Below are 16,772 nucleotides of genomic sequence, written 5' to 3'. Positions count from 1 at the left end.
TCAGGTAGTGAATGTTTATGGTCATTTAAGACCCTTATTTTAGTTATGGTAGGTATTTCTTTATTTGCAGCTGTGTTGCTTTGTTTAGAAAAGCTGTACTGAGATATAATTCATACCCTAAAATTTACACACAGCATACAATTTGATATATTCACAGACTTGTGTAACCATCACCAAAATCAATTTTAGAACATTTTTATCACCCCAGAAAAGAGACCCATTCCCATTAGCCATCACTCCCCATCTCCCTCCAAACCCCTAGACCTAGGCAACCACTAATTTACCATCTACATAGACTGGCCTCTTCTAGACACTTTGTATAAATGTAGTTACATAATACGTGGTTTTTTGTGACTAGCTTCTTTCACTTAGCTTAGTGTTTTCAAGGTTCAATCACACTGTACCATGTGCTAGTTCTGTTTTATTGCTAAATCATTTTTCATTGTATGGATGTACCATGTTTTATTTATCCATTCATCAGTTAACAGACCTTTAGATGGTCTCTACTTTTTGGCTATTATGAATAATTCTTCTATGACATTCATGTATACGTTTTTGTGTTGAAAAAGAAAAACAGCTCAGAGCAATCTGAGCTGTGTGAGGTATACAGGCCCAGAGAGAGATGAGTTTGGGACTTCAGTCATCCTTCCCCAACCCCCAGCTGGGAACAACTGTTCATTTTGTTCCTGACTAGGTGTCTCACCCATTATGTCCATGTTCCTGGAATCTGTGATACAAGGAACAATAGCTTATGTTATTTTGACGTAAATTCTTTTTTCTTTTTTTTTTTTTTGAGACAGAGTCTCACTTTGTTGCCCGGGCTAGAGTGAGTGCCGTGGCGTCAGCCTAGCTCGCGGCAACCTCAGACTCCTGGGCTCAAGCGATCCTCCTGCCTCAGCCTCCCGAGTAGCTGGGACTACAGGCATGCGCCACCATGCCCGGCTAATTTTTTCTATATATACTTTTAGCAGTCCAAATCATTTCTTTCTATTTTTAGTAGAGACGGGGTCTTGCTCTTGCTCAGGCTGGTCTCGAACTCCTGAGCTCAAACGATCCGCCCGCCTCGGCCTCCCATAGTGCTGGGATTACAGGCGTGAGCCACCGCGCCCGGCCCTGATGTAAATTCTTGATGAACAACTCAGGAATTACCTCTTCTTTTCGTTTAAAAATCCACTTATAACTGCTGCTAATCAGAATATATTTTCTGGGCAACTTGAATCTATGCTCCCAGGTTGCAATCCTAAAGCATGGCCCAAATAAACTCTGTACTTGTATTAATTTTGCTTCAGCTTCTCCCTTTTAGGTTGATCATATAGACTTAAGTTTTCATTTCTCTTGAACATATACCTAGAAGCAGAATTTGTTTGAAGAACTGCCAAACTGTTTTTTCCAAAGCAGCTATACCACTTCAAATTCCCACCCCTCAGCATATGAGGGTTCCAATTTCTCCACTTCCTTGCCAGCACTTGTTATTATCTGACTCTTTATTTATAGCCATCCTAGTGGGTACACAAAGTGGTATCTAATTATGGTTTTGGTTTGCATTTCCATAACAGCTAAACAATGCTAAGCATCCTTTCATGTGCTTATTAGCCACCTGTATACTTTCTTTGGATAAATGTCTAATTCAAATCTTTTGACCATTTTTAAATTTTACTTATCTTTTTATTACAGAGTTATAAGAGTTCTTTTTTATGTCCTGGAAACAAGTCCCTTATCAGACATACAATTTTCAAGTATTTTCTCCCATCCTGTAGGTTGTCTTTTTGCTTTTTTGATGTTCATAGCACACGTGTTCTTAAATACTGCCTCTCAGCTAAGAAAATATTCAAAGCAGCCTTTTAGGGACTTGAGGGAGAAAGAAATGAAGTACACATCCATCTAGCCATTGATAATCAAAGCAGGAATGGCTAGTTGCCCCCCCTACCACCACACCCCAATTAGCCATTCTTCTCTTTGTTGTAATAGATTTCCTAAGTATTAGAACAGCACATGGACGTCTGAAAATGGAAGACAGCAATTTCCTGTGGATTTAAAAGCCTCCCTTGCAACTAGGAGTAATCACTTAACTCCATTCAGGTCATCGGTATGCGATCAAGAGTCTGTGCAACTACTGGAAAGAGTTCCTACAGCAAGAGGCATGCTACATGATACACGGGTGTGCTACATGCTCTCTTGGACCTGAGGTGACTGGGAAGGTAAACCATGCCCAAGAGAGAGTAGGATTATATCAACCCTGATGGGGCAATCTCTAGGCTTCCCAAACAAGAGATAAAGTAAACCTTGACACTGGTTAACACACCTTATTTTGACTTATATTACATGCAATCAAACCTGATCAGAACCAATGCCACAATTAACTGACAACTCTTGATTTATATTTACACAGATCAAACGCAAACCCAGGCTCCATTCTGCAGTTTATAAATATCACCTACTGTCACAATGCGACCTGACTGCTCTTCCAACACAAGATATTAAAAACAGCAAAAATGAATACTTGCAAAGAAGATAAAATATATTTATGTTATACATATGCAATCATTGCTATATGAAGGTACCCAGTAGGACTTCTGTACAAACTCCATCAGAGATCCATTTACACTACCCACACACTCCAAAATGGGTTAAGTTTATTTTTCTTTAACCAGAAGGAAAACACCGCAGTTCACTGTGTAGCAGCGTGGTGCAGAAGAAAAGGATGGTTGACTGACAGTTGCTTGATTCAATCTAATCCCAGTTCTATCACTTCTGAGCAACAATTCAATTTCATTTAATCCAGTACAAATTTGGTAAATGGCCACCATATATGAGGCATTACAATTGTAGTACCAAGTAATACTAAGACAATGTTCCCACCCTCGTGGAATTTATCATCTAGTAGACAAGAAACAAATTACTTATCATTCCCAGTAGTCTGCTTGTTCAGGAATCAGGGAAACAGACAAGAGAAGAACCCATCTCATTCACCCTTTTCACTAAATGCCTTCAAAGCCCCAGAATCCATGACCTCAAAGTACAAGCATGCCCTGCCAGCAGATTTTGCTCCACAACTGGGAGACTAACAGCAAACACTACCAATTGATAACACCAAACCAGAATAGAAATGAGGAAATAAACTAAAAAAACAAACAAAAACACCAGGAGTGTGTAATTAGGAAAGAAAGGGGCGAGGGGTAACTTATCCTGAAGACTCAAGGAAGACGTACACATGAAGAAAATTATTTTCTAAGTAACCCAAACCTTCAGAAAAAAAAAAAAATTGGACTTACAATAAGCATGTATTATCTTGGAAAGAAGTAAAGATTTGTACATTAGTATTCATATGGTATGACTGAATCCCTATACCTATATAAAATGCTGGATCCCACAAAAAGAGCCTATCTTCTTATCCCAAGAATTCTTGGAAAATTTACAAAAACCAATCACTATCTCCCAGTGTCTGAAATGCCTATTAGACATCCCAGAAACAATACTGAGTAGGCAGCTAAATTTAAGAACCTAGAATTCAGGCAAGAGATCTAGATAGAGATAGTAAATTTGAGAGTTACCAACACATGGATGGCACTTAAGGCTGGACAGCATCACAGGGGAACATGAGTGGAAAGAGATGAGATCTTAGGACTGAGGCCCAGAGAACTCCAACATCAAGAGGGCTGGGAAACACAGAACTGGCAAACAAGAAAAAAAAAAAAAAAAAAGGAAAAGCCATTGAGGTGGGAGAAAAACAGAGGTAAAGAGTTGTGATGTCCTTGAACCAAGTGATGCGAGTGTAACTTGGAGGAGAGAGTGAGGGGCCGTGTCAGCGAGGCTGCCAGGAAAGACTGAGCGCTGAGGATTGACCACTGGGCCCGGCCACACCGAGACCACCGATGACCTCAGCGAATGCAAACTGTGGGGCAACGGCCAGAGTGGAGAGAGCGCAACAGAGCAGAGCAGGAAAGAAATTTGGGACCATAAACATAATAGCTTTTTGAAGAATTTTTGCTGTTCATGGGAGGAAAGTAGATGAAAGGGAAGGGCTGTTTCATTGTTGGTAATGGTTGTGGTAGATTTGGGTTTTTTGGTTTTTTTTTTTTTTTTTTAAGATGAATGAAATAATAGCACTTTGCACGCAGATGAGAGGCAAACTAATGTCAACAAGAAAGAAAAAGAAGAGTTGCTTCAGCAATATCCTGAGAGTAGTGGTCCCCAACCTTTTTGGCACCAAGGACCAGTTTCATGGAAGACAATTTTTCCAACGACAGGGGTGGCAGGGAGGATGGTTTCAGGATGATTCACATGCATTACATTTATTGTGCAGTCAAACCTGCTAATGATAATCTGTATCTGCAGCCGCTCCCCAGCGCTAGCATCACCGCCTCAGCTCCACCTCAGACCATCAGGCATTAGAGTCCCATAAGGAGCACGCAACTTAGATCCCTCACATGCTCAGTTTACAGTAGGGTTAGTGCTCCTACGAGAATCTAATGCAGCCGCTGCTCTGACAGGAGGCAGAGCTTATGTGGTGATGCAAACAATGGGAAGTAGATGTAAATACAGATGAAGCTTCATTTTCTTGCCCAGTGCTCACCTCCTGCTGTGCAGCCTCATTCCTAACAGGCTGTGGACCAGTATCAGTCCATGGGCCAGGGGCTGGGGACTACAGTCTGGAGGAGAGGAGAGAGGATGGGAAAAGTAAATGGAAACAATGCAACAGAAAGGTAGTGATTAGCAACACAGCTCTCACAATAATGGAGGAAAGACAGGGTATCTGGGCACCGATGGGGGCAGGGGGGGGGGGGCGGGTGTATACAGCCGGGAAAGAGCTCTTGTTATTGCTTCTCAACAAAATATGACACAAAGTCATCAGGAAAGGGAGGCAGTGTCAGAGGCTAAAAGAGAAGAAAATATGAAATATTCATCAACTGGGAGCATGAAGGAACTAAGAAAACATAGCATGATTAGTGGTCAGCATTAATGGCCTGTTTGAGGCTAGTGGTCACGTATTTGACGTGATCCCAATGAATGTGGTACAATGTGTCTCTCCAGAAGGAGAGAAGGCAGAACTGAATCTTACCTAAATTGGGGTTGTGCTAACAAGTATAATAAAGAAGAAAAAGGGCAATGGAGTTGAGAGTATTAAAAAGGGACTATGATGACTATGAAATTTAAACTAGTTAAGGAAGGAAGGGCACCTGGCAGCTGAGGCACTGCAGATCAACTGATTACAGGTCTTCATTGGGGGATCTAGCAGATTCTTACTAGGAAAGAGCCAGCAGGGAAGGACAGAAGGTGGCGTCAGAACAAGAAAGGTTTGCAGTCAAGATCCCCGAGGGACCGCAGCTCCTAATGACGAGGTCTAAGAAGGATCACAGGAGGGAATGACTGTGGTGTGGTAAAGAACTAGGGGAGGAGTTTAAGGAGGCAACAAGCAGAGTGCTGAATGGATCATCTGAAGTGATACTGAAATTACCAAGAATTATAAAAAGAGTAGAATTGGAGATTTATAGGTTAAGTACCCCTCTCAATCTGAAATGCATGGGACCAGAACTGTTTTGGATTTGGGGATTCTTCAGATTTTGGAATATTTGCATACAGGTAGTAAGATATCTTGGGGATGGGACCCAAATCTAAATATGAAATTCATTTGTGTTTCATATACACCTTATACACATAGGCTCTAGGTAATTTTACACAGTATGTTTAATAGTTTTGTACATGAGCCAGGCATAGTGGCTGATGCCTGTAATCCTAACACTTTGGGAGGCTGAGATGGGAGGATCACTTGAGGCCATGAGTTCGAGACCAGCCTGGGCAACACAGCAAAATTCTGTCTCTACAAAAAATGAAAAGTAAGAAAATCAGCCAGGCATGGTGGTGCACACCTGTAGTCCCAGCTACTCGTGGAGGCTGAGGCAGGAGGATCGTGTGAGCCCAGGAGTTTGAGAGGCTGCAGTGAGCTATCATGGCATCACTGCACTCCAGCCTGGGTAATAGAGTTAGACGTCATCTCTAAAAATAGTAATAATAATAATTTTGTGCATGAAATAAAGTTTTGACTACAACCCATCACATGAGATCAAGTGTGGTATTTTCCACTTGTGACATCACACTGGTGCTCAAAGAGTTTTGGATTTTGGAACATTGAGAATTCAGATGTTCAGATGAGGGATGCTTAACCTGAACCATGTAAGAAGCTAAAGATTCTAAAAGCAGTTCAAAACACAGAAAAAGGTAAGAAAAATACATGTTGTAGGGAGATATACTTCAAGGCCGAAAGCATGAAAATGGGCAGATACAGAAAGAGAGAAAAGAGAACCACAGGAAATGACGTTTAAGGAGCAATGGCTGAACGGGGGAGGACCAAGAAATTTGAAGAGAACCGGAACAGTTCACCATCATGGAAGTCAGAGGATGGAGAGTTTCAGGAGGTCAAAGGTGAACACCAAGTCAAATGCTGCTGTAGCTGACAAAGACTGTCCCCAATTTCCTATCGGGTTTCTCTTTTCAATGATCCACAGCAATGTAACTCAACATGACCTGAATTTACCACCCTCCTCCATTCTTATTCCTCCTTTGTTTCCCATCTTAGTAAACGGCACCATTGAGTTACTCATGCCAGAAATCTTGCCCTCCTTCACCCTATACTCCAACACCCAGTTTATGCCTGAAAGTCTCCCTCAGATGGATCCGCTAGCCTCCACTGCCCTCTCACCCTCTCCTTAAACTACTCACTCTTTTCCACTCTTGCCTCCTCCAAAATCTTTCTCTATCCTGCCAGAGTGAGCTTTGAGAAATGCAAAGATAAATATGTCATGTGCTGCCCTGCTTAAAACCATTTAATGGATTAAGCTCAAAAACCTCCAGTTCAGGCCCTTGCCCCCATCTCAAACCTCCTCTCCCTGGCCCTTTGCTCCAGCAATGCTGGCTGCCTGTGGGGAACCCCAAATGGATCACGGCCTCTCCTGTCTCCAGGCCTCCGCATGTGACACTCACTCTGCCTGGCCTGTGAGTCTCCTGGGAGGGAGAGTCTCATACACTGACGTCAAGAATAAATTCTTGGCCTCATCATCAACTGTGGCCTCAGTGCAGGTTGTCATGGTAGAAACAGGACTCCTGGGGCATCCTGCTTCCTTTTCCCTCCGTCCCACTCCCACCGACTCACTCTACAAGTTGTCTACATCAGAAATGCCTTGTAAACGATAAACTTTTACGGAAATGTTAATGCAGTAAAAAAAGAAGAGAAGAAAAAATTAAAGACATAGAAATTAATCCCAGACAAGTGGTAACACTGACAGATAAACTTTTTTCTTCTTTTCCTTCCTCCTCTCTGGCAAAGATTCTTTAGTAAATGAAAGTCATACAGTAAGAAAAACATAGTCTTTGAATAAACAGAAAGAGTTTGCCTAACCTCCTCTATCACATATAAAGGATATATACACTAAAAATTCCCACACATGAAAATAACATTCTGCATTAAGAGCTACCCACCACTCCTTTTTAGCTTTGCAACCCACTTCCTCACTCTCACTCGCTGTTATCCTTGTGCCACAAATTAGGCTGGGGGCAACAGTGGAATGCTCCAAGGTTATTATTTACATGACAACACTGGTTAGAATGACTCTCAGCTTCAGCCAAGATGAACTATCACTCCATAGCTAAACACAGTGACCAAGACTAAACATTAGCTTATGATGAATACACAGCCTGGAAATGTGTAACAAGTTAACATTCTTTCAGGCCATGGAGCTCTCCCACTTGCGACTAATCTCTATTTTTTTTAATCATTTTTAAAAACGACTCTTTCATTATGTCCAATAATTCTAGTAACTTACCGGTCAGCAGCTTCTACGTCAAAACAAAACCTTCTGTCAATGGAGTCTGTATGCCTTTTGGTACATTCTTTCAAGAAGAACACCTCTCCATCCCCCTGCAAATAATCATTTTAGACATTCTCAGAAACTATAGCATAAGCATAAACGCACTGAGCCTCCCTACATTGAGGGGTGGGAAGACAAGGCCCAAGATTTTAAGTCCCCTCTTTATTCTCTTTCAAACTAATTTAAACACTATTTAGAATCTAAACTCTTAATCTTTTCTTGTTATTCTCATGTTCTTTAGGTTTTCTAGGTGATACACTGTTATAATGACCTTAAACAAAACCTCACCAATGCTAACTTTAAAAGGTAGATTAACAGTAGTTTCCAGATACAAGAATATTTGTTACTCTTATACTGTTTAAAAAGTGAAAATTTGTTTTTATTTCACATTATCTTATACCGTATGTCATAGTCAATATGTGACCTTTCCTGACCTATAAAAACGGCAATTCCATATGGATCATCCCAAAAGTACACTAAGGGCCCTACATCAGGTACTGTGGTAACCTAAAGCTAAAACCACTCAGTTTATGCAGTTTTTCTCTTTCCTATGTGAATCACCCTGGATTTATCTTCACTTAATTTTTTTTAATATGGTCCCATTTTATGTCACTTAAACCATCCTCTCTAAGAACATTAAAAAGAGGTAGGAGACTAAAGACAGAAGCAATGCAGGAATGCAGGTACTCAATAAAGAACAACTATGAGTTGTCTGAGTACACACTTCTAAAACATGTTAATATTTTCTAGAATATGAGGATCTCTAACATTAAATAAGCATTCAAGTATATAACTATTCAAAATATCAGTTATATTCCAAAATGTATTTTTCCATTATTTGGAGGCTAAAACAGAAAGACATCACTAAGCAGAAATGTCTTAGGACTTGAATTAGCTCTGATAGGAAGTTGACTCAAGACTGATGCTCAATCTTAACCCCATCAGCCTTTAAGAGTGACATCCTTACGTCATTCTCTTCCCCATGACCCTGACTTTCCATGTCTATGTCATTACCACATAAATGTTTTTACTGCCAACTGCTTTGAATATTTTTCAGGAGCAAGAAAAGTATATGTAAATAGGAGTGAACGTGGGTTAATTCTGTATTCACCGCCACAAAACTATACCCATCTACCCAGCAAGCAATGAATTGACCTGCTTTCCTAAAACGTGTTACCAATTATGTTCAATATTGGTGGGAAGAGCTTTGTCTCCATACCATTAAGTACTGTGATGAGATGCAGCTTCTATTTAAGACGCATACGAAGATTACTTTTCCTATACAGCCAACTCCCTGAGGTCTTCATGCTCTTTTGTTACTATTATGCTTTTGCTTTGCTGTTTATTTCTTTGATGGGTAGTCAACTAAATGGGGAATACCTAAGTGAGAACTTTGTAAGTCTAACTGAACAACAGTGAAATTCACACAGATTGCTCTACTTTATAATGTTTTTCGGCTGTGAATCCATGTGTGTGACATCAAAAGATTCTACTGTTCTCTTACCAAAAACTCCCATTGTAAAAACCCATACATGCAACTCAGAAAACACAGAAAATTCATCTGTTTTCTGGCCGATTTCATTTAGAAACCAAAGAAAAGATTTTCATACTAAAAACAAAATTTATTTATCCTTAGTAAATACAGACCATTACAGTGACCCCCTCTCTGATGCTATGCAGAATCGAATACTTACAAGTTTCCCCCCAGATCTGTGCTCAAACGGGATCATGTTGAACTTCTTGGCTGCTTTCCGATACATGCAGTAGTGTTTGACCCAACTGGAACCGAATGGAGCAGGCCCTTCAACAAAAAACAAAACTTCGTATTTCCCTCATAAGTAAGCAGATATGCAGAGCTCCAAAGCAATTACTAAGGAGGAAAAACCCAATAAGCAGCAACGATTACAGCTCAGTGAAACAACCCAGCAACACGACTGGTTCTAATAAAAAGGAAACGCTAGAGAGAATAAGAAGGCCCACGGAGATACTTGGAGAGAAAATTCTAAGACATTTGCAGCAACAGAGAAGTGATTTAAAGACATATCTTTTTTAAATAGTTTGCTAGAAAAACCAACAGTTATCTCAAACCTGAAAATCTCTTACTTGTAAGCTCCATTTTTGGTTTGTTTCTAGGTATTAAGAGCTCACAAGGGTCTCAAAAAGTTGCATCCAATATATGTGATGGTTTTGGATTCAGTTCCAGCCTCTCAAAATGATAGAATTATAGAATCACAGTGCTGAGAAGCAGCATCTACTCTAAAAATCCACCTAGCACTTTAAGCCCACCAATAGTGCCCTGGTAGGCAGCTGTTCTTCCTGACTAAGGTAAAGTTAAGCTTTAGAAATGAAGTATAAATAAAAAACATAAGACTCAACAGGGGTAAACTGTCTCTATATGCACCAGAACATTCTTAGAACCCCTTTTCAATTCTTGCTAAGTCAATAGTATCACCACCAGAGCTCTTAAAGGACAGTGGTCTATGTCAGGTGCACCCTAACATCTGGAATTTCACATGCCAGTAAAAATCCAATCATAACAAATCAAAGTTTAGGCCTAGCAGAGGCTGACAATTTTTTCCATTTTACCAAGTAAAGACATTTTTTTAAAAAGCAATTAGCATCTATTATCACCATAATTTTTTTTTTTTTTTGAGAGTCTCACTCTGTCACCCCAGGTAGAGTGCAGTGGCATCATCCATCATTGTAGTTCACAGCAACCTCAAACAATCCTCCTGCCTCAGCCTCCCAAATAGCTGGGAGTACAGGCATGTGCCTTGATTCCCGGCTACTTTTTTTCTATTTTTTGTAGAGATGGGAGTTTCACTCTTGCTCAGGCTGGTCTCGAACTCCTGACCTCAAGTGATCCTCTTGCCTTGGCCAGCCAGAGTGCTAGGATTACAGGCGTGAGCTACCATGCCTGGCCTATTATCACCATAATGTCATATACAAATAAACCTTCTACACCTAAAAAAAAAAAAAATCAGCAAAGGACAAACTCAGGAGGGAAAAACAGAACTCATTTAAAAGGAATGCATTTAGCTTTAGGGAAAGCCGACTGTATTACTTCGGAGGGGAGAAGAGATGAAAGGGGTTATTAAACCACAGTAAATTTTATCTCAGATCATTGTTAGTCCAAAAACCTGAATTTGGGAACCACTGATGTGTGTGTTACAAGGAACTAGCATTTGTACTGTGGTCTATGGTTCACAAAAAAAATTGCAAAGATATTTCATTTAACACTGAGAAAAAAAACTTCAAGGAAGGGATGGTATATTATCCTTGTAACCTAAAGAAACTTAAGCTTAGACCAAATGCCTGAGAAATGACAAAGCCAAACCTCAGAGTGTGGCCCATATAGCAAGATCGTTCCGCTAATTAAGCCACCATCACCTCCTTACACCCACCAGATCCTACTCAACCAGCTCTGAGCACAGAGGCCAAGGATGCTTTTGCACACCAGCCCAGCTCCGGCCACTAGGGGAGAGGGTGCCAACAGACTCCAGGCACAGGCTGACAATTCCAGCATTTAGTAGGTGTATGATCTCCGGAATGTTGTTGGCCTCTCAGAGCCTCCATTGCACTGATAAATGTGGTGATAATAGCACCATATACTTCACACAGTTGTTTTATGGATAAATGAGGTAAGTTGTATGAAGAATTTAGCATAGCACCAGGCACACAGTAAACGAGAATTTTGCCACTACTGTTAACGTTGTTTTTTCCCAGTCTAGTTCCAGCCCCATTTCTCTAAAAGCCAATAGTTAAAAAGTTATGAACCTAAAAATTAAATTTCCCTGTGATTTTCACTTGGACATGTAATACCAAGAGTTCCAACATTCTCATGACTCCATCCAAGATTTTAATTTAGTTTTTTCAAATTCAATTTATAAAACTGAGACTAAGAAGATAAAGTATGAGAAAAATTCAGAGGTCTGCCGTGTCATATAAATGTTCATTAGAAATCAAGACTATGAGATTCCAGATTAAATAATGGCAAATGAAAAAAGTACAACCAGCCTGCTGACTGCATATAACATTCAATTCAAAGCACAGATACCACGTAACTGTTCCCTGATTACTCTCTACTACTAAATCGATAAGTCTGAAAAACCTGTAAATCAGCCACAATTACCAAATAAAATGAAAATTGTAAAGTGCCCTAATTGTAGTTGAGGTGGGAAGGGAGGAAAATAGTATAAACAAAGCCACATCTCACATCCTCATCCTTTCTACTAACTAGCAGTTGGGCTCTACAGTTGAAGAAGCAAACTTTAAGAGCTTAGCTGTTAAAATAAGACGGAATTATTCAAAGCTTAAAAGAGACATGGGTCCTTAAATTTTCAAAGTAAGGACTCCCAATGCACTAGATAATTGCTAAGACAGCCACGATACTAAAACCCCCATGAAATAAGCTAGGATACCATGTAGGAATATTTTTTATAGCCATCGGTAATTTTGATAATTTTAGTAAGAACCAAATATCTCAGATTGTTGTGGACAGAAACAGTGTGAAGGAAGAACAGACATATGTCTCTCTTGATCTTAAAGGAGAGACAAGTTTGTGGGAGGGGAGAGGGTGTGTATATGTTTGCAAGTATGTGTCTGTGTGTGTTGGTGAGAAGAACAGGGGTGGGGGAAAGGAGGAAAAGGTTAATACCCACATAGCTCTGGCTCTCTTTTAATTTAGCCTTACACAGAATTCTGGCTCCCTTACAAGCAAGTTCCTGGGGGCACAGTGTGGAGCAGAGTGTCGAGGTGTGCCCGGAGCGCAGGGTGCTCACAGCCTGTCCTAACCTCTCTGGACCCTCTCCAGAGCACAAATGTGTTTTCTCCAAACATGCAAAATATACCTTCTAGGACAAGACAGGGCAAAGAAAATGGTAGAATTAATTTCCCAAAATGTCACAGCAATGACAAGAAGAAGAGCAGAGTTTTCAATAGTTTGGATTTTTAACCAGCCATTCAGCCACTGCTTGAAGGGCCTCTTACTTTTTTCCTGCACGTACAGGTAGCCTTCTGCTGTAAACTGACTGGCTCGTTTGTGGTCCTTGGGATGCTGTCTGATTTTGTTCATAAGCTCTTCCACTTCTGACCTTGTTCCTTCAAATCGATTCCGTGTCTAAAATGGATTAAAAAAAACACACATAAATTTTAAGTTTTCATATGAGTTCTCTTATGTACATTTTACAGTTTCTGTATAACTGTAATTTAATTTTAACTGTAAATTATTTTATAAATTTCTCAAAATATCCCCACATTCTTTCCAGTGTGTCTCATTATGGAGATTCATGTTCAAAGGGAAAAAAAAGTAGTGGTAAAATAGCTAATAGAGGAGTAAAAGCCAAAGAAACTAGAGGTCATTTACTTTTGAAGCTTTCTAACACCATGAAAAATTCTATTATTTACCATAAAAATTCCTGCCTTCAGATCTCACAGTATTACTACGTCTTAGGATTAAAAAAAAAAAAAAAAATAGGTCATAAAATATGTACCTGGGAAGTATCTCCTTTGCAAAGACCAATCTGACTCAAGTTGTTACTATTACACTAGCAATCTAGGTATTCAGAATCTCAAAAAACTTAATTATTCTTTGCAAACTATTAATAATAAATATGAGCATCAGTGTTTACAGGTCATGGTAACTGTGCTTTAAAATGACATTTCTTCCCTGAAGAAAGAGCAGGGGAAAACTCAGCTACAAATAATGTCTTTGGTATCTGAAGAGACAAATCACATTTCCGAAGCCCAGGGGACTTGGTTTGCCAATATCTGTCAAACGGCCATGCTGTAAACCCACGTGCAAGGTGAAGTGACAAAATTACTAAGGCAACTCTGATGACTCAGCACTGCCAAGTTCCTAGACATTTCTTTCATCCACACTGAAAAATAATTGTGTTAATACCAAGAAACTGCTGATGTGGAACTACAGAGGAGCTGAGATAGAAAATTATCACTGAAATTTCTCTCTCCTCCCTACGATAAAAAGAGTTATCAAGGGTCCTAAGAGCAGAAAAATGACAGAATGGTACACTTTTTTCTAGTGGGAGAGTCCGATAAATGTAGGTTGTAAAAGGGCAAATCTATCTGCAGAGGTTTATTTTAAACACAAACTAAGAGCTAAAAAAAAAATCTGTTTATGTACTTTAAGCAAAGAGAATTCATCAGTTGATAGCTAGTTCCCTCTCTTCTTCCCGTCTCTCATCTCTCCAGGGTTTCGTGTCCATCTTTATACTGATTTCGCCCTGGTTTTATCGCTCTCCTTCGTCATTTTGCTAAGGTTTCTTCCAACCCTCACTTCTTCTCATATATATATTATACATACATCACATACACATACGTGTATGACATATATATGTATGTATAGATGCCATCACATGCATACATTTCTATTTAAGCCAATGAGTTGTGTCCAATAATCCCATTATTTATGTTAATGCTCAAATTGTCCTAGATTTGAGAAGCAGGAGCCCTTTCAGGCTGGTTTCCATGTCTTTCGACCTGTCGCCTTAATTCTTTGACCAATTCCTTTCTTTCTGGTCCACTAAGGTTACCCAGCTTCTTCTTATACTTCCCCTGTCCTAATCCTGGAATCTGCCATTTCTCCAAAGGAGTCCTTGTTCCTTTTAGTGCATGGCAGTATTTATGATAGAAACCAAAATCTGGGCACAGTGTATCCATAGCTAAGGGGTTGTCATTGCTTCTCAGGCTTCTCAGCAGACTGACTTAGAAAACATATGTACATATCATACGTATACATACACTTACACCCAGAAACACATATTACTACTTCTATATCTATTTATGTATTTAAAAACCCATGGCTTCCTACTGAAAAATCTACTTCCACTTCAATACGTCAGGTTTCTTTCTAGCCTATCCCTTTCCATATATGTGAATTTCTTCTCAGTGAGAAACCCGGCTCCCATTATCTTCAACATATTTGCTATCTGTTCAATTAACACACCTGCTCAATGTACCCAATCTCCCCGACACTCCAGAAGCCTCTTCCCCAGGCCGCCTCTATGCTCCCCAATACCCATTTTCCCTGCTGCAGGCACCTCCATCAAGTACTCCTCCCTCACTGCCCTGCTTATCCAGAGGCTTATGTCTCTGCACCGGGAAGGGAAAGGCTTAGCTATTTTTTTTTCCAAATGTATCATTTTTAGGTCAATTACGAATTGAAGTAAAAATCATGATTTTTAAATTTGAACATTCATCAGAATGGCCAGAACCTGGCAATTTCCAATTCTAAATTCCAGGTACCTTTGAAGATATCCTCTAATTATAATAATGTTAGACTGTAAATGTTACAATAGGTAACATCTGAGCATTTACACTGACTGGCAGTACTGAAAACACCTGTAGTTCTTTAATTCTCACAATGACCCATGGGGCAGGTCATTGTCTGACGCTATCCAATGCCAATAAAAGACTACTGCTGTCTTGTTTTCCTTCCTTTCCTTCTGTGTTTCAGTAAATAAACATTTCCCAACAAACCAGCCTTAAATTAAGTCTTATAATTTTATTATTTTAAATCTGATTGGAAGAGAAAGTATCTTTTTAAATTTTCTTTCCAGATTATAAAAACTAATCCACCATATCATTATAAAACAGAGAGAGAGAGGAAGACATAAATAGTCCTACTGTGGGGACCAAAAAATATATAAACAAGATAAAAAGTAACCATAAACCCACCCTTAAAAAAAAAAAAAAAAAAAAAAAAAACACTGTCCTATTTCGATGTATTCACTTTCAATCTCTTTTATTAAAAAAAGAAAGAAAGCTTATTGTTTTGGTATTCTATTTTCCTCATAACACTGTTACAAAAATATTTTGCCCATATTCTTAAATGCTTCATAGACATTCTTCATCACTTCTGGGATGAATCCCAAAATGTCTCATGTTATATTTCCTTCTAGGAAGAATTCTACTGTAGTCTCCCCTTTTCCCCACATTCTTCTGAGGATAAAGATCACAGAAGTCCAAAATTTAGTCTCTTAAAATATTCTTTAATTTTGATGCAATTTCCTTTCTTCCAGAAAATCTATTTTCTAAAACCCATCTTGCTACTTTCTTGCTTTCCACTTATTACTCTAGATTATAGAAAATGGATGAAGAGTGAATCTCTCAAAAAAAAAAAGTCTAGCCATTTTTACAATAGAATAGGTGTAATCAGATGGGAGGAAAAGGTTGTTTTCACTTTTAAATAACTTTTACCTTTTTTCTGATTATAAAATATTTTTGCTACTTAATTTTTTTACTGAAAAGTTGATCAAAATTATCTATAATAACACAGAGCCAGTTAACTCTAAGATTTGGTTTTAACATTTGAGTATTTCCTTAAACACACAAATACCTATAGCACAAAAAACACATAACTGGGATTTTTTTCAACAATATGAAAAACATTTTAGCCTTCATTTTCCCCTTATTATAATAAAAACTGACATCATCAAGGAATGAGATGAATGGCCAAGAAATGAGTAAATTACAGCATCACTGAGGTGCAGCAAATGATATAGAATGAGCGACATGTTCAAAGATGCCGGTATTTCAGAAGAGAAAAGAATTAGATAAAAACAAAAATGAAAAGCAAAGGTGACAACTAGCTCAGGTGTTTTCGGTACTGAAGGTGAGGCAGAGAAAAAGAACAGACTCTACTTCCGAGAGCTGCAGAAGTGACCTCAAACAGCCAGAATAAAAAGGAGACATGAATATTTAGACAACAGGTACAGGATTTAGGGCAATTTACTGATGACCATCCTTAAGTTCCAGAGGATACAGAAAAGGGTGTGTTGTTTTTTTTTTTTTTCCCCAGTAAACTGTGATTTGCCCATTTCTTGACAGAAAATGAAAGTTGTCAATTGTGTAAGTTCTTAATGTATTAAGGATATTAACAGGCCATTGTGA

At 39.1% G+C, this 16,772-nt stretch overlaps 1 protein-coding gene across 3 annotated transcripts in view; it reads right to left on the bottom strand.

Moving 5' to 3' along the window:
• ARHGAP10 (Rho GTPase activating protein 10) overlaps window positions 1-16,772 on the bottom strand; it is a 277,640-nt gene that overhangs the window by 153,129 nt on the left and 107,739 nt on the right. For all 3 annotated transcript variants that reach the window (XM_045552099.1, XM_045552100.1, XM_045552101.1), the window contains 3 exons: window positions 12,852-12,981; window positions 9,557-9,663; window positions 7,818-7,912 (listed from right to left, as the gene is read on the bottom strand). In XM_045552099.1, the coding sequence (XP_045408055.1) occupies window positions 7,818-7,912; window positions 9,557-9,663; window positions 12,852-12,981 (332 nt within the window). The remainder of the gene's footprint in view (window positions 1-7,817; window positions 7,913-9,556; window positions 9,664-12,851; window positions 12,982-16,772) is intronic.

Source organism: Lemur catta, chromosome 5, assembly GCF_020740605.2.
Source record: "Lemur catta isolate mLemCat1 chromosome 5, mLemCat1.pri, whole genome shotgun sequence".
Lineage (NCBI taxonomy): Eukaryota > Metazoa > Chordata > Mammalia > Primates > Lemuridae > Lemur > Lemur catta.
This window is presented reverse-complemented; position numbering and strand designations above follow the sequence as displayed.